An 18,508-nucleotide genomic window follows, 5' to 3' on the forward strand; every position below is an offset into this window, starting at 1 on the left:
TGCCCCATGGCAGCAGCTGGTGTGTCCAACTGCTTAGTGGCTGTACTCCATGCCTGCTCACACACCCCTCGCTGTTCCACGCCTGATTCACAGTCTCCCTTGGAGGCGTGGAAGCCAGGGCAGTAATGTGAACTGAGCACAGCCTGCCAGGCCGAGTGGGTGGAATGAGCCCAGCAGGCCCAAGCAAAACTCAGGCGAAGGTGTCACCAGCCACAGGTTTCCAGCCAGAAAAGTGATACCCCAAAGATCCTGTAACAATAGTACTCACCATAGTGAATTGTATGGTGGATGCTAAGCAAATTGGATGAGGTAATACATGCAACATACTCAGGATGATTGATGCCCGGGGCATAGAAAATACTCAAAAAATATTACCTGTTGCTGTTACCTTTCTGATTACCCTTGTGTCATATAGAAAGCACCTCTGCTTGTAAGAGTGTTGTTAAAAGATAATAGAATGAAAACATAAAGCCTAACCACTTTTGGAAAATAATATTATAATATGTTCATTTGTCCATTAATTCAAGAAATATTTATTGAGCATTGATGATGTGCTAGGTACTAAGGATAAAGTGGTAAGCCTTAAACAGAAGCCTATCTTTCAGTGAGAGAGAGAAAAAAACACATTCAAAGGATCAAGAAAGTAGTCACATACAGTTAAGAGTGCTTCAGGCAATCTTTTCTAAGGTAATGGTACAAATATATGAAAGGTTATATGTATATAAAGTTGTTTCACATGGTGTCATTTATAATGGTAAAAGTGAAAATAACCTGAATGCTCAATACTAAAGGGTGATATAAATTATTATATAACTATTTAACGAAATATTATATAATTATTAAAATGAATTTCAAGTTTATGTAGTTACTGTGAACGGCATTTATTACAAAATATTACTTGAAAAAGCAAGAAATGAAATTGTACTAACACTGTTTAATTATGACTGTGTTTAAAATTTGCATATGAGACTAGAAGGAAATATGCCAATGTGGGTCAAAATGAAAAGATAACAGTTATCATTTATAAAGTATTTATTGTGTGCCAGAGTATTTTAAGTACTTGTTTATAATATCTCCTTCACTGTCATACTCATAAGATAGACAATATTATTCATATTTCACCCAGAGAGAGGTTAAGTTCATCCACACTCTATGAGGCAGGGCACTCCGATTTAAATCCACATTGGGTTGATTCCAAAGACAGGCTCATCATAACCACTAAACATTTGTTTATAATGTCATAATGGGAAAAATAAGTTATTGTTTTTAACTATCTTGTATTTTGCTTTTAAAGTAATGTTAATAACAACTAGCTTGAGCCCAGGAGTTTGAGACCAGCCTGGGCAACATGGTGAGACCTCGTCTCTTAAGACAACAATGGGGGGCCGGGTGTGCTGGCTCACTCCCGTAATCCCAGCACTTTGGGAGGCCAAAGCAGGTGGATCACTTGAGGTCAGGAGTTCGAGACCAGCCTGAGCAACATGGTGAGACCTCATCTCTTAAAACAACAACAGGGGCCGGGCGTGCTGGCTCACTCCTGTGATCCCAGCACTTTGGGAGGCCAAAGCAGGTGGATCACCTGAGGTCAGGAGTTCAAGACCAGCCCTGGCAACATGGTGAGACCTCGTCTCTTAAGACAACAATGGGGGCCAGGCATGCTGGCTCACTCCCGTAATCCCAGCACTCTGGGAGGCCGAAGCAGGTGGATCACCTGAGGTCAGGAGTTCGAGACCAGCCTGGGCAACATGGTGAGACTTCGTCTCTTAAAACAACAATGGGGGCCGGGCATGCTGGCTCACTCCCGTAATCCCAGCACTTTGGGAGGCCGAAGCAAAGGAGTTACTTAACTTTCAAAAAGCCATCATTTTCCTTTGGAAATTCAGAGACAGTGAGCTGGAATCTAAGGAAAGAAGCTAGCCAAGGAAAAAGGAGTCAAATCCCATACAGCAAATGGAATTCAAAAAAACTGAAAGTGACAAAGAAACGTCACTCCAACAAACCCAGCTTCACTAGACACAATGCTTCCTTTTTCCCTAACAACAGGCAGACACTGCAGCCTCCTCCCCACCACCTTCCTGGGTCACTGCCTGCTGCCCATTATGGGTGGGTACAACCAAAGGGGCCTTTCGGGGAGGATGAAATTCTATCTTAGAGTGGGGAGGCGGGATGAGAAATCACCACAGACAAAGGGAGGGAGAAGGCTCCAGGGGAACAGCTGGATACCTCAGAGAGCTCAAGGAGCATTGAAGTAGCATGCTGCAGGGCTTAAGGACACAGCTGTTGCTAAACTAGTAGATGTAGCCTTAAATGAAATGACCTTTACAATTCAAGGAGCTCTACCCAGAATTCTGTATTAGTCCCTCAGCTGATATGTCTGAATGACATTTTCCTGGTCTTTTTGGTCAAATTAAAAGGTTTAATTTAACACAAAGAGCCTAGAAAAGTCCAAGCCCAAGGTGTAAGTAATGATGCCTTTGATTTACAACAGATGTGTTCCTAGAGGCACTTAGTCCACACAATGTGCAGATGCAGCCCCTATATTTATATTTTATATATGTATGTATATATATGCTATACACACACACACACACACACACACACACACACACACATACACACACACCCAAATACACAATTTGTTTTGGTATTTCAATGCAGCCTGACCAGGGCTGTTGCAGCTTTCAATTCTATGCCTACCTTAGGTTTATACGAGGTACATGAAGATTTATAGTGGCCACAAATTCCTATTTTCTCATTGTTTTTGTCTTTGTCTTTGAATTTAGCACAAACGAGTGAGATAACAGGTTCAGAAAACTAATAGATTGGTTGGAAATCCCAACCAATATTGGAAGAATAGTAGAGAGAACACAGCTCCCAAATCTCTTTGGAGACATTAGAGGAACTAATGGGTGTGAGAGTAGAGGAACACTAAGAAAGCAGGTATCATATTAAGTGTTTTGAAGATGAGAACATTTTTCCCTATAGTCTAACAAGTATCTACTTCAATGTCATATGTACACCCACTGCTCATGGAGACAAGTCATGCATTTGTCTTGTCTCCTTCACCTGAACTTTTTGGGACTCTGACCTCCCTGTGAGGGAATCAAAGTAAATGGCAGTTGAGAGGATGGGCTCTGAGGTCAGACCACCTGGATTCAAATTCCAGCTCTGCCACTTACTGGCTGATGACTTTGTGCATGGAATTGAACCTTTGTGCGCCTGTATTTCTTCATCTGTAAAACAGAAAAGTGGGAGTAACCACAGTCTCTCTTCCAGAAGGTAACTGGGAAAACTAAATGTTCATAGAACAGTGTAGCACTTGGCTCATGGTAAACACTCAATAATTACAGCTACTCTTATATCTGGTCTTCCCCAAAGTTTCCAAAGGCTGTGTTTATAGAAGGCATAGATTAAATATAAGCCAACATATTTATGTGAATCAAATTATAAAATGAAATTGTAACAACCCTACCACATGCTTACCATGCCTTCTGCTAATTAGCATTTTATAAAATTATATTTCTTATTTTTAAATATTTTATTGCCATCTCAACCCTTGACTATAAACTTGCTAAATGAATTACCTCTGATGCTCTTAGATCCCTAGTTAGCTTAAACTACTGCATTTTGATGCAGGGTTTAAAGACTACTTGTGAGACAGAAAAATCTTGGTCAGACATTGAAGGAAGGGAGAGAAAAAAAATTTTTTAAGTCATACAATGGCCTAATTGAAAATGACCTACCCAGTTCAGTCTGATTTTATGGAAAATGTTAGTGAACCTCAGAGCAAGTAGTCCAAGCAACACAGCCCTTAGAGAGCCGCCAAGACAGGGCCAGAGCCCAGGTCTCCTGACTCCTGGCTGGGTTGACAGGCTCCCCACCACACTGTGTGGAGAGGCACTTTCTCCCATCACTATGCACCAACACATCTGGAGCTCAGGAAACCACTTACTGTCATTTCAGGCAAGAGCTTGACTTCTGAGATTTCATCTAGTTTCATAGAAGGTAACGTCCCAGAATTTCAGCTGGTAAATCAACCAGGAATTCCCAAAAGCTTTACCACTGAGCAAAGTCTATTACAACGAGGATGAATTCAAATGAGCCATCAAGGGATTTTGGATTCCCAGGTTTCACAGTCAAGGTAAAGGCATTGATTTAAACTCAGCAGAAGGAACAAAAAACTGTATCATTCACAGAATACTCATTTCCATGAAGCTGTTTTCCCTGCAAAAGCTATGTTTCATCAGACGAAAACTCTAGAGGTAACAGTAGTAGCAGGGCTGATGGGGAGGGAGATGTGTAAGAAGACAGCAGCTACTATGATTTACCTGGTCTAGAAATAAACTGTTAAAAATCAGAATTCTTGGTAATATTCTCAGGACAGCTAATGAATAAATATCAACTAAATCAATCTATCTGAGCACTCAAGGGTGGGATTAAAAAGTATCAACAGAGGTAAATTTGAACTGGGAAATAAACCCTCTGGAACAGGGAAAAAAACATTTCATCAGTTTTTTCATGTGGGTCAAGTAACAAAGAATCTTGAAAGGATTCACATGAACAAGCAGGAAATGCAAGTCTCCAATATACAGTCAGTATACTATCACACCCTGTTCTTCTATCACACTGGTGACTTCTCCTTATTCTTTCCAATGACAGTTTTATTTGCTCTTTTCCTCTATCTCAGAATTATTGAATTTTGAAATGTCCACTGTTTTTCAGAGTTACGACTACCCTTGTATGTAACTTACCCTGAACAGTAAGTTCACAGATAAAGATTTGAGCACCTCAGAGCAATTGGTCCAAGGTAGGATGTATGAAAGGCTTGGAGCGGGGCTGGGGCATGGTGGCTCACACCTGTAATCCCAGCATTTTGGGAGGCCGAGGTGGGCAGATCACTTGAGGCCATAGGTCCGAGACCTGCCTGGCCAATATGGCAAAACCTGGTCTTTACTAAAAACACAAAAAAATTAGCCAGGCATGGTGGTACATGCCTGTAGTCTCAGTTACTTGGGAGGCTGAGGCACAAGAATTGTTTGAACCTGAAAGGCGGAGGTTGTGGTGAGCTAAAAAAGAACAAGGAAAAAAAAAGAAAAAGAAAAAGAAAAGGAAAAGAAAAGGAAAACAAAAGAAAAAGAAAAGGAAAAGGAAAAGGAAAAGGAAAGGAAAGGAAAGGAAAGGAAAGGAAAGGAAAGGAAAGGAAAGGAAAGGAAAGGAAAGGAAAGGAAAGGAAAGGAAAGGAAAGGAAAGGAAAAGAAAGGAAAGGAAAGAAAAGGAAACGAAAGAAAAAAATTAATGGAGGGAAACAAAGATCAAACAACTAGTTAATGGTAGAATCATTAACTTTCAGTAGCCTTCAAAGTAGATATCAGAAGACAAGACCTTACAATTTTGTTTTCTTCTCAACAATTTTATGAAGTGAGATTAGCCTAATTTCTTAATGATAAATGAAAGTTCTAAGAAGTCCTTCATTCAAGTTATACAGCAAGAATATGGATGATACCCAGCGCCAAATTTGCAGAATTCTCTTGGGAGAAAATCTGGCAATAAGCATGAAAGGTCTTAGCTCAGAAAGCAACAAGAAATGTGCACAAACATTTATACAGCATTTATATTCAAAAATGTATTCCAATATTACTCATAATAGTGAAGAAAAATAGAAACCAACAACAGCTATTATGCCGATGGAATATTATGCTGGCATCAAAAATCATGTATTCAAAGAATATGTAATGACACAGAAAAAATGTTTATAATATGTCCACAAATGAAATAGTTGGGCTAAATAATCCCAACTTTGGTTTTAAAAAACAAATGCATATACATACATATGCAAACATGAACAGACATATAAAAAGATCTACATCAAAATGTTAACTGTGAACACACTGAGTATTAGAATTATGAATGATTTTATCTTAATTGCACTTTAATTAAAAATTGATAATGAATATTTAATACTTTTATAATTCAAGAAAATGATAAAAATATATCATTTTTAAGAGAAACACCATAAACTTGCCCTGTACCACTGTATATCTAAAACGTTTGTATTTAAAAGGTATTATCTATAAAAATATAGTTCCTAGCAGAGAACGTCTCTTAAAGCTAACAATGATTGAGGTTTTACTATGTGCCAGGCATGTTTCACATATGTAACCTTACTTCATCCTTTAAAAATCCCGTAAAATAGGGTTTATGATCACTTCATTCTAGAGAGAGAAAGTTAAGGGTCAGAGAGAAAAGTGTGGCTTGTGGAATGTGAGAAAGCCTGATCAATGGCCAAGAAGCTTTCCTCTAAAGTTTCATACTCAATCCCTATGTTAAACACACAGACAAAACTTTGTTTCACACTCAACAATCTTTCTAAAGGCACAGCATACTATGCTTTTAGTTCAGAAGTTGATATTTGGTATATGATTGTTAAGATGTCTATAATTTGCTTTAAAATACTTCAGCACATGAGGTATACTAAGATAGCATGAGTGTTAGTTCAAGTTATACACTAGGTACAGCCAGATGCCCTCATGCAGGCCTCACATGCCAGAGGTTGTCTGTGGGCATTTTAATCAGCAAGCTCACGCTCCAGAAACTTCAGTCAGACACCAAAGGCTTTGATTATTAGCACAAGGAATGTTAAAATTGCAAATTTGCACTGGTAAAAGTAATGGCTTGTTAACTAGCATAATGGATATTAGAAACGGACTGTCATTAACTCAATAAATGGAACTTAAGATATGTGGATTAGCTCAAAATTCTAAACGCGCACCCATCCTTGTGCCATCAGGGTCTAAGTCTCTATCCAGCAAGCCCTTCACCCTCCAACTTTAGGGATGGCACCCACAGTTTATGCCTACATGGTCCCAGGGCCAGCTACTGTATCAGAAGATTCTGGTTACCTGATGCTCTCTATAAAATAGCTGAATCCTGCCTTTGGAATATTGTCTGCTCTGCCTTCAGGGAGCTGTTCATGCAATTCATGGTCAGAGCACCCAAAAGGATGAAGACTTAATCAAACTTACAGAACAGGTAAACTATTTTGTGCCTACTTATAAATAAATGACTAATAAATGTCACAATATATGTGTCACAGAAATTTCCATAAACTGTTAATGAGGTTTCAGGGATGCAGTTGACCCTCAGCAACCTCTCATTATCATCAATACCCAGTATGTATCAAAAAGAACTTAACACTTCTGCCTACAACTCAGCATACACGTTGGATAAGGTCAGTGTGGCAGGCAGCTTCTGATGTGGCTCCTAGTGACCTGTGCCTCCTGGTATTTATGCCCCTGTGTAATCTCCTTCTTTTTAGTGTGGGCTGTGACTTTCTTCTAATGAACAGAATACAGAAAATAAAAGGATGTCACTTCAATTAGTTTATAAAAAACTTGATATTTCACCTTGGTAGCAATCTCCTGCTGTCACACACACTGCCACATTCTGAGATCATCTATACAGAGGCCCATGTGGCAAGGAACCAAGGGAGGCCCACTGAATCCTACCAGCAACCATGTGAGTTTGGAGATGAAGCTTCCCCATTGAGCCTTCAGATGAGTTTGCAGCCCCAGCTAAAACCTTGATTACATCCTTGTGAAACCCTGAAACAGATCCAACTAAACTGTGCCTAGACTCCTAATCTACAGAAACAGAGGTAATACATATGTGTTGTTTCAAGCTGCAAAGTTGGGGCAATTTGCTATACAGCAATAAATAACTCATACAGTTAGTTTACGAAAATAATGCCACCAAATGTCTCAAGGTTTTTCAAATGCCTTACTTGAACTACAGTATCTCCACTTTTTTCTTGAGTCCCAGGAAATTATCTCCCACTACTAAAATGGATTTCTATAAGGCTAAAACAACAAACATATACCCCAAGGAAACAGCATATTCTGATTTCTTTAGCTGTAGCATGTCTAGGCCAGACCTTCCTCAAAGCGATGTTCAAATTGTTTGACTTGCCCGCATTGTTTCAGTGACAAATATTTCACACACTGTTGAATTCAATTTTTCTCTGCTTCAGCCTCCTGATCAACACAATAAGAATAATGATGGAACTAATAAGGGGCCTTGCCAGGAGAGTGGCTGAAATAACAAATTATTTCATCACACATTGAAAATGTATTTCACAAACTCAAAAAAAAAAAAAAAAAAAAAAAAACCACGTCTATGCGATTGCATAAAGAGAGCTCTGCATTTCCACAGCACTTGTAGTACTCTCTAAAGATTCAGACAAACTGGGCTAAAAAAAGAATGCTTGCATAACAAGACTTTTATCACCCATGTTATCTCCTAAGCCTCCCCAGAGAAGCAAAATGTGGAAATTGTAAGCAAATATGTGGGGGTTCACCAAAACGTTCTTTTGATTTGCGTTTGGAAATTTTTGGTTTGAGATCTTTTGGGAGTGGGGAGCTAGCAATTTTATCACTTCAATTTAGAGGGGTAGAGATGAAAGCTCCCTAAATAGTATGCCCAAAATAGTAAATGCCACACTGTCTCAGTAGGGCAATACTGAAAAGAGGCTACTTTTTTTGTTGTTTGTTTTTTGACATAAGGTCTCACTGTCACCCAGGCTGAAGTGCAGTGGTGCCATCACAGTTCACTGCAGCCTTTACCTCCTGGCTCAAGCAATCTTCTCACCTCAGCCTCCAGAGCAGCCTGGATTATAGGCACACACCACCATGTCCAGCCAATTGTTTTGGTTTTCTGTAGAGATGAGATCTCCCTATGTTGCCTATGCTGGTCTCTAACTCCTGAGCTCGAGTGATCCTCCCACCTCAGCCTCCCAAAGTGCTGGGATTCTAGGCACAAGCCGTCACACCCAGCTATCTTCACTTTTTATGTATAAATTGAACATAATATAGTGCATGAACAAATAATCAGTATATCTATGGTCTTAAAATTTCATGGTGAAAAGAGTAATTAGGCGGAAATTGTCTAAAATGGCTCCTGAAGGGGTTGATAATGAAAAAAGGGTTGAGAAACACTGACCTAAGGAAAGCCCTCCTAAACTGGTGAGCACCTGCAGAGCATCAGTGATGTCTCTGTTTCCTTCTCTTTGGGTCCCTGAGGTCTGAGATCATGACTTGACTCTGGCCTGGTTATCTTCCAGCTCTGCTTCATACAGTGGTTGGGCCATCTCCCAAAGCTGTAGAAATGTGTATGAAGCCTTTCATGTGTCCCAGATTTCTACCAACCACTATTTTCCTTCAGAACTTTATCTTTTTGATCTGCTTTCTGAATGTACTTACTTATCTCAAGGCATATTAAAAGATAACTACATATTTTAGCATGACTTGAGATAAGCAAATACTTGTCTTCAGAATGTTTTTGGCACTTCCAATATACTATCTTCTATTGGCCACCATGGGTCAAAATTATCCACCAGCACATGAAATCAAGGCTGAGAGAGACTATGGCACAGTCAAGAGATGAGTGAATGCCTCTCAGATTGAGGAACACACTGTATGGCACACCCACCAGTGCTCACTGGCTGACAGCATATATTCATTCTTCTGTATAGAATTGAGAAAAATTCACAGACATGGTATACCCCATTGCTGTCACGCACACAGATAGACAACTATCTCAAAAGAAGTGGTCTACTCTCGCCACTTCTATTCAATATAATACTGGGAGTTTTGCTAGAGCAATTAGGCAAGAGAAAGAAATAAAAGGCATCCACGTAGAAAGGAGGAAGTAAAACCATCTCTGTTTGCTGACAACATGATTATATATATATATATATATATATATATATCTCCATAGAGACTCCACCAAAAATGGAACTGATAAATCAATTCAGTTAAGTTGCAGGATACAAAAATCAACATACAAAAGTCAGTATCATTTCTATACACTAACAAAGACTCTCTGAAAAAAATTTAAAAATCAATCTCATTTATAGTAGTTACCAAAGAAATACTTAGGAATAAATTGAACCAAGGTGGTAAAAGATCTCTACACTGAAAAGCATAAAACACGGACAAAACTAAAGGCACAAATAAATGGAAAGATACCCCATGATCACATCTTGAAATAATTAATATTGTTAACTTATCCATAATACCCAAAGCAATCTACAGATTCAATGCAATCTCTATGAATATTCCAACAACATTTTCCACAAAAAATAGAATAAACAATTCTAAAATTCACATGGAACCAAAAAAGACCTCAAATAACCAAAGTAATCTTGAGTAAAAAGAACAAAGCTGGAAGCATCACACTACCTCATTTCAAAATACATTACAAACCTATAGTAATCAAAACAGCACAATACTGGCATAAAAACAGACACATTGAATAATGGAACAGACTAGAGAGCCCAGAAATGAACCAGAGCATTTACAGTCAATTGATTTTCAGGGAAGATGCCAAGAATGCACAATGGGAAAGAAACAGTCTCTTCAATAAATGGTGCTGGGAAAACTGAATATCCACATAGAATAATAAAATTGGACCTGTATCTCACACCATATACAAAAATCAACTCAAATGAACTAAAGACTTAAACATAAGAACTGAAACTATATAATTACTAGAAGGGAAAAAAATCAATGACATTGGTGTAGGCAACGATTTTTTGGATTTGACCCCAAAAGCACAGGGAACAAAAGCAAAAACAGACAAATAAGATTGCATCAAACTAAATAGCTTATGCACAGCAAAGGAAACAATTAATGGAGTGAAGAGACAACCTGAAAATTGGAAGAAAATATCTACAAATCATACATCTGATAAGGGGTTAATATCCAAAATATACAAGGGATTCAAACAACTCAATAGCAAGGAAATAAATAATCCAATTAAAAAATGGGCAAAGAACCAGATAGTTATTTCCCACAAGAAAACATACAGATGGCCAACAGGTATATGAAAAAAAGAATGCTCAACAGCGCCAATCATTAGAGAAATGTAAATTAAAACCAAAATCAGATATCACCTCATACTTGTTACAATGGCTGATATAAAAAAGATAAAAGATAAAAAGTGTTGGCAAGAATCAGAGAAAAGGATGCCCTTGTACACTGTTGGTGGAAATGTAAATTACCCATTATGGAAAACTATATGAAAGTTCCTCAAAAAACACAAAATAGAACTACCATATGATCCAGCAATCCCCCTTCTGGGTATTTATCCAAAGAATTTGGAATCAGTATGTCAAAGAGACAGCTGCACCTCATGTTCACTGCAGCATTAGTCACAATAGCCAAGATATGGAATCAACCTAAGTGTTCAACAATGGATGAATGCACAAAGAAAATGTAGTATATGTACACAGTGGAGTACTAGTCAGCCTTAAAAAGAAGCAAGTTCTGTCATTTGTGACAACATGGATAAACCTGGAGAATATTATGTTAAGTGAAATAAGGCACAGAAGGACAAATACCTCATATGTAAAATCTAAAAAAGTTAAACTCATATAAGTAGAGAGTAGAATGGTGGTTATCAGAGGCTGGGGGAGGTGAGAGAGAATGAGGAGATGTTGGCCAAAAGGCATAAAGTTTCAGTTAGACAGGAGGAATAAGTTTTTGAGATCTATTGTATAGCATGTTGACTACAGTTAATAAGCATATATTGTAAATTTCAAAATTGCTAAGAGTAAACTCCAAATGATCTCACCACAAAAAATGTTAAATATGTGAGGTGATGGATATTTTAGTAAGCTTGAATTAATCATTCCACATTGTGTGTGTGTGTGTGTGTGTGTGTGTGTGTGTATCTCAAAATGCCACACTGTATCCCATAAATCTATACAATTATAATTTGTCAATTAAAAACAAAAAATTAACTTAAAAATTTTTAAAACCTTTAAATTGGTCCTCAAAATATTAAACATATAATTAATCCAGCAATTTCACTTCTGGGTCTATATATATATATATACCCAAAAGAATTGAAAGCAGGGACATTATACACCCATGTTTATAGTAGTATTATTCACAATAGCCAAAAGGCAGAAGCAACCCAAGAATCCACCAATGGATTATGTCTGTTTTCACACTGCTAATAAAGACATACCTGAGACTGGGTAGTTTATAAAGAAAAGAGGTTTAATTGACTCACAGTTCCACATGGCTAGGGAGGCCTCAAAATCATGGCAGAAGGTGAATGAGGAGCAAGTCATGTCTTACATGGCGACGGGCAAGAGAGCTTGTGAAGGGGGACTCCCATTTATAAAACCATCAGATCTCACGAGACTTATTCACCACCATGAGAACAGTATGGGGGAAACAGCCCCCATGATTCAGTTATCTCCACCTGGTCCCCGTGCTTGACACGTGGGGATTATTACAATTCAAGGTAAGATTTGGGTGGGAACATATAGCCAAACCATATCAGATGACTAGACAAACAAAATATGATATATACAAACAATGAAATATTAGCCTTAAAAAGAAAGGTAATTCTGACACATGCTACAATACAGATGAACGTTGAAAACATATGCTAAGTAAAATAACACCAGTCACAAAAAGACAAATACTGTATTAGTCCACTTATATGACATAACTAAACTAGCCAAGTTCATAGAGACAAAAAGTAGAATGGTGGTTGTCAGGGGCTAGGAGGTGAATGGGATGGGAAGTGATTGTTTAACAGCTAAGGAGCTCCTGTTTGGGAAGAGGAACAAAGTTCTGGAGACAGATGATGGTGACGGCTGCATCACCATCACATTAAGTACATGTGAATGTACTTAATGCCACTGAACTGTACACTTAAAAATTGTTAAAATGGTAAATTTTTTGCTATGTATATTTTGCCACAATGAAAAACAAACTTTTAACACTATTTTTTAATACAAAAATATTTTCATAAATCTGCAGTACATAGAAAAGCAGAAAAGAGGATATGTCATTACAATAAAAATGGGAGAAACGTCAGCTAACATACTCTCAACCTGCATGGCACTGTTGAGAGTGTTGAGCTGCATGGAGTTCAGGCCAGCTGCAGTGTAAATGACAGATGCTGGGGCCTCCGAACAGAAGGGAAGACATTCACTTGCCCCTCAAAGGCCGTTTCAAGTAGCATGGCCCCATTCCTCTGGCCCATTCCAAGTTCCTCTCTTGTAACTGAGCTCCCTACGCTTGCATTCCTCCGTCGTTACTGTGCATCACATCGCCTCACTCTGGTTATATCAAGAACACAAAGCTTGCCCCACGCAGGTAGCTTAAGTGCATTGATCATGGATGCAGCTCTGTGCTGCAGAGATCAAGAGCACTCTGGGGTCAGACAGGCTTGGGTTCAAATCTCAGGTTCACCACTTACTAATCCTGTGACCTTGAGAAAACTGCTTTGCCATTTGGGACCTCAGTTTCCCTATGCATAAAATGACAATAACAATTCCTATCTCATTATGTTGTCCAGAAAATCAGATAAGGTAATGCATGCCAAGGACAGTGCTTGGCATCTACTAAGCTCTTATAAGCACTAGCTGTTATTTTAATATGCTTCTCAGCAGTGATCACAGTGCTGGCACTGAACACCAAGCAAGGCTCGATAAATTTTCTGCATCAGCAGATGTTTATTCATTGTCTGTCCTGCTTTCTGCCCTGAGCTAGATGTCCCAGAAGTAAAGCTGCTTAAGGCACAATCTCTATCTTATGAATTACGTCTTAATTCTTACTTGTGTCTCCAGCATTCTACCCAATGCCTGGCACATAGGTGACACTCAAAAAGTGCTGGTAGAGTTAAACTTAAAATCTAGTTGTCTAGCCTATATGTGTTTACATGAATTTGAGGGGGATAAAAAATATATAACCATAAAAAGAAAATACGTTAAAGAAGTATGTGGTAGTGAGTTTTAATTCTTGAAAACTAAAATATATTTTGTATATTTGTCCTGTGTTTACCAACTTACAGAAAGCTATCAAACTTAGTTTCACATGTATCTGTGGGAACACATTAAAATCCCCATTTTGCAGATAATTAAGCTGACAATAGGGAGGGCCAGAGTGATTTGTGCTGGGTCACAAAGGTGAGGAGAGCAAGTCCAGAGGGCTGTAAGTTCAGAACCACTTCTGTTTCAAGGATACATCTGTCAACTTGACTGCCAAAGGGAAATTCCAGTTCTCCTGCCCACAGATTTCCACTCCAGGAGGAAGTAGGGGTCTGACAGGTGTGTGAAAAGTCAGCATTTGTGACACAAAGGCTTCCAAATTCCACGTTACCTCCCTTTAAGAGTGGTGAAGGGAGAAAAAAGCAATTGAGCCAGTCCTCAGAAGCACAGAATACATATGACCTCAGCTTGGGGATCCATAGCTAAAGCCAGCTTTTAATTTACAAACATAAAAATATAAAGTTTGTGAGTACCTAGTTTTGATTTTTCTGGAAAAAAATAGATATTAGATCCCATCATTACCACTACTCAACAGACTCAGGGATAAGTCCTAAAGTGAAAATAAAGTCATCTAAAACACTCTTACAGTGACTTCCACAGAAACCATTTATGCAGGCTCAGCTGTGAGGGTTTATCAGGAAGTCAGGCTGATACTGGAAAACATGACCACTTGGATAAAAGAAAAAAGACACTTAAGCATAAATGGCTCCTAAAATCAAAAAGCTAATTAAATGTGGGCTCTTCAAAAAGAAAAAGTAAGTCAGAAAAGGCAAAAGCTAGCAGGAAAAGTATATTCTTACTTCTGAGCATAACAAATGAGAATAAAAAGGAATCACTTTAAGAAGTTGAAGTCACCTAATTATTTCCAGATAATATTCATCAGAAACCAACTGTGAACCTCCCTGGTCATTTCCTTTCTACTCATTCCCACACAAATGGATGGAATTCTGTTCAAGACACTACAGGTTGGGAGGAGGGAATAAGAATTAAGGTGAATAAAACCACCTCTCTGCCATCAAGGAACATAGAATCAAATGTGGGATCATGCTAGAAATGTTGGGGAGTATATATCCACCCCACAACCCCTTCCCCTGAGAAGTGTCCCCCCTAACCCTAGTCCATGTGGTCGTGGCAGAGGATGAGCCATAACTGGACAATCTGACTTCCATCTTCCTGGTGGTGCCTGAGCTATGGGAGGCCAATGAGAGTCCTTCCCAAAGAATTAATAAAGAAAAAAAATAAGCTATTTTATTATTAGTGAGAATTCTATCAATATATAATATGTATGATTGACAGTGGAGGCCCATGTCCCATTATATAGCCTGGGGAGCAGAGAAAACCAGACTACACAAAAAGAGTGGAATAAAACAGACACATAGTCTTACAGACAAGAGCTGAAGAAGGAATACCACTTGGGTTCCTGGCAGTGTTCAGTTCCCAGTAAAGACCTTTCTGAAGCGTGCCAGCCTCACCACCCTTGTACACTTAGAATGAGCTAGCCTGAAGTGGTTTCTGTTACTTGCAACCAAATAGACTTAATAAATCCAAAGGGAGTAACCACAACACAAATTCATCTAATGAGCAGAAGTATAAGTGAAGTTTGTGATGCTAGGTAGGCAAGGATTTCACCTCATTCATCTGAGGGCTGTATAGTAAAGTGGCAAGAGGGAACTCTTCTTGACAAAAGATGGGGATTTGAGTCCAGACTCCACCCTTTGCTAGTTCTGTGACCTTGAAGAAACACATTTAGCCCACACTTAGCACAGTGCCTAGTGCAAAGCAGGTGCTCAATACATATTTGTAAGAGGAAGGAAGCAGGGAAAGCAGTTACCACATATCAGGTATGCTTATCTTTCAAGGCATTTCTCATTAATAAAATGGGAAAAAAATTTCACTCTATGTGTCTCAGAGGATCAGAATGTACATAACCACTGTGCAATTAAAAGTCATTATTAGGTTCATCAGATTAATTGATGCGTCAGATACAGACCCACTTCAGTTAATGAAATAATATTTATCTGAAGTAGGGGTTAGCTATACCCTACAAGCGAAATCCAGCCCACCACCTGTTTTTATATGGCCTACAAGAATGGTTTTTATAAATGAACATTTGCAATCAATTTGATGATAGGGAACATGAACTTTGAACCCTACATCAGCTAAATGTTATCCCTCCCCCTCAAAAAAATCCCATTCTTCTAGTTAATATATCTGTATTATTTAAAAAATTCAATTTATTATTACTATTATTATCATACAGAGCTTAAAGGATGCACAAGAAGTCAACTCGGTAAGAAACACGGCAATGAAATTACTTTTCTCATCAGTTCCACTATTTTTAGAGTGCAATGCTGCAGAACATGGGAGTTTTTACAAATGCATAAATTGCAATATAACAGGAAAATGTGCAATAATGTCTGAGTGAGTGAAGGTGACATAACATCTTCTGGAAGTTCAACTACTCCCTTCAAGTTCAGGTTTAAAGAGGCTGGACCAGTCTGAATATGCGCCAGGAACCACCGCAAACTGGAGCAAGAACACATCATCAATCACGACAGTATGTCTATGGTGTACAGAACAGTACTGAATGTTCATTCACCGCCCTCAGTCTCCCAAATGAACACCTCCTAGTACAGGTTCATTCTTGAACCTAGACATGCAAAAATGAAAACAAGGGTCCATTACCAGGAAGTCTCTGAGGGTCATAACAATGGTTCTTTACACCAGCGGTTAATTCTATCCCACAAAACAAAATGAGGTAACTTATACAAAAGTCCTGAGTAAAATCTGGAAATAAGTGAGTATCATTATCATTGCAATTAATAACAATAATAAAACACTTTGGAGCAACTGCTCTATACTGAGCACTGCAATAAGCATATAAAGATGCATAAGCAATGGGTTTTGACATCAAGTTTTAAAAATAATGCTATTAAGGCAAGAAAATAGGAGATATAAATGTCATATGGAATATCATAGAGGACAGATTAAAATGGAACAGTTCTACTTAAAATAGAGCACACAGGACCTTAGAACTCCAACATGACTTCTGAATCACTTTCATGGAAGCCTAAGCTCTCTTGAGAATAGAGTTTGAAAACTACAAGAATGGACAATTGGGGTCTCTGTATTTTCCTCAACCATAATATTAAGACAACAGTAATAGCTTCTGCAAAGGTTTGTGAGGATTAAATGAGTTAATAAATACCAATTCTTTTAGCAGTCAGTAGTACATAGTAAGTGCCCAATAAATATTAACTATCATTATCTTTATTAAATAGTTGTCATCATACTATACATTATTATTCATTCTGATTATTTCTTTTAATTAGATTATAAGTATGCTCCAAATTTTCACATACTCTTCATTGGCATATTTTTAATTTAATGAGCCATAAATGGCACTTTAGTTTTACTTTGATTTGAATTTATATAATAATTTTGAGGGTAATTATTTTTGCATATATTTGTTTATTAACTATATGTTTTTCTCATTATGTCTGTTCATGAGTCTTATTCAATAACCCTATTGGAACTCCTATTGTTTTTTAAAATTAATGTTGGTTCAAAGCAGAAATAAAGTTACCTTCTGGGCTCCCTGTCTTAAGAATGTGCTGGCAAAAGTTTCTAAAATGCAGTTGAGAAATCCAGCTCCTGTGATTGAAATCCTGCCTCTCTGAATGAACTCTGTCCTGCAAAAAAACAAAAAACAAAAAACACATCTTGGATGTCATTCTATGCTTGGATATGTAAACAACAGACATTTCTAGCTGTATAATTACCACTTATAATCAATACAAAATAATATCCATAATAATTCAATAACTGCCTGTTAGAAGATTTTGTTAAAAGTAATTTATAGTTTATATAATATTAACAACAGTCTTATTCAAATTAAAGAATATTCATTTCATGCTGCAAAATCTCTTTTTAAAATTGAGTCTGAGGTAATTATCAATGATATGACCTTAGGTAAATTATTTCGACTCTCTATAACTTGGTTTCCTCACATGTAAAATGGGAACGACCATAGTATCTTTCTTTTACAACTACTGTGGCAAGTAAATGAGTTATCACACATCACAGGAATACGAAGAGTTCCTGACACATAAGTATTTATTAAATGTTAGCTACTATTACTAAATAGAGTCAGATAGAGACAAGATTAGAAAACCGGAAACCTGGAATGACGTTTTCAAACCTCGATTGGAGAAGGGGGTGAGACAGAAGAGATATGTCACCATCTCTACCAATTTTAATTACCAAAATTATATCAATATTAATTATCTTCATGTCATAAAACAGGGATCTAGATTACACTTAAGAGTGATAGTAGTAAGATGGCTGAATAGGAAGTCCCAAGCCCTCATTACCCCCAGAGATAATGACTTAAGAACAATGTACAAACCAAACTGCCTTTATGAGAACTCCCTCAAGAATTAGCAGCACCCCAGGTGAGTGCAAAACCAAGAAAAGCCACATCCAAGCAGATAAGAAACTTTGTTGCTTTTACCTATGATAGCTCCCTCCCACCCAGCATAGTGTAACACAATCAAGAAAAAACTCCCAGCTTCTGGCTTCTCCCTCAGAAGGGATAGAAAAGTGCTAACTGTGCATCCAACATTCTGTCTTTAATAGGGGCATGACTCAGAGTGCTAAAGG

The 18,508-nt window shown here is 38.0% G+C and overlaps 1 protein-coding gene across 9 annotated transcripts in view; it reads right to left on the reverse strand.

Annotated features, from left to right (window-relative positions):
• Nucleotides 1–18,508, reverse strand: part of LOC101016189 (PRELI domain-containing protein 2) — a 214,035-nt gene that overhangs the window by 24,228 nt on the left and 171,299 nt on the right. For 7 of the 9 annotated variants that reach the window (XM_031666517.1, XM_017960009.3, XM_017960008.3 and 4 more), the window contains one exon: nt 17,433–17,538. The exons of 1 other annotated variant lie outside the window; for it this stretch is intronic. In XM_031666517.1, the coding sequence (XP_031522377.1) occupies nt 17,433–17,538 (106 nt within the window). Of the gene's footprint in view, nt 1–12,430; nt 16,497–17,432; nt 17,539–18,508 lie in introns of those variants that run through there. One more of the 9 variants, XM_031666518.1, reaches the window with a different exon arrangement.

The sequence above is a fragment of the Papio anubis genome, chromosome 5, assembly GCF_008728515.1.
Source record: "Papio anubis isolate 15944 chromosome 5, Panubis1.0, whole genome shotgun sequence".
NCBI classification, from domain to species: domain Eukaryota; kingdom Metazoa; phylum Chordata; class Mammalia; order Primates; family Cercopithecidae; genus Papio; species Papio anubis.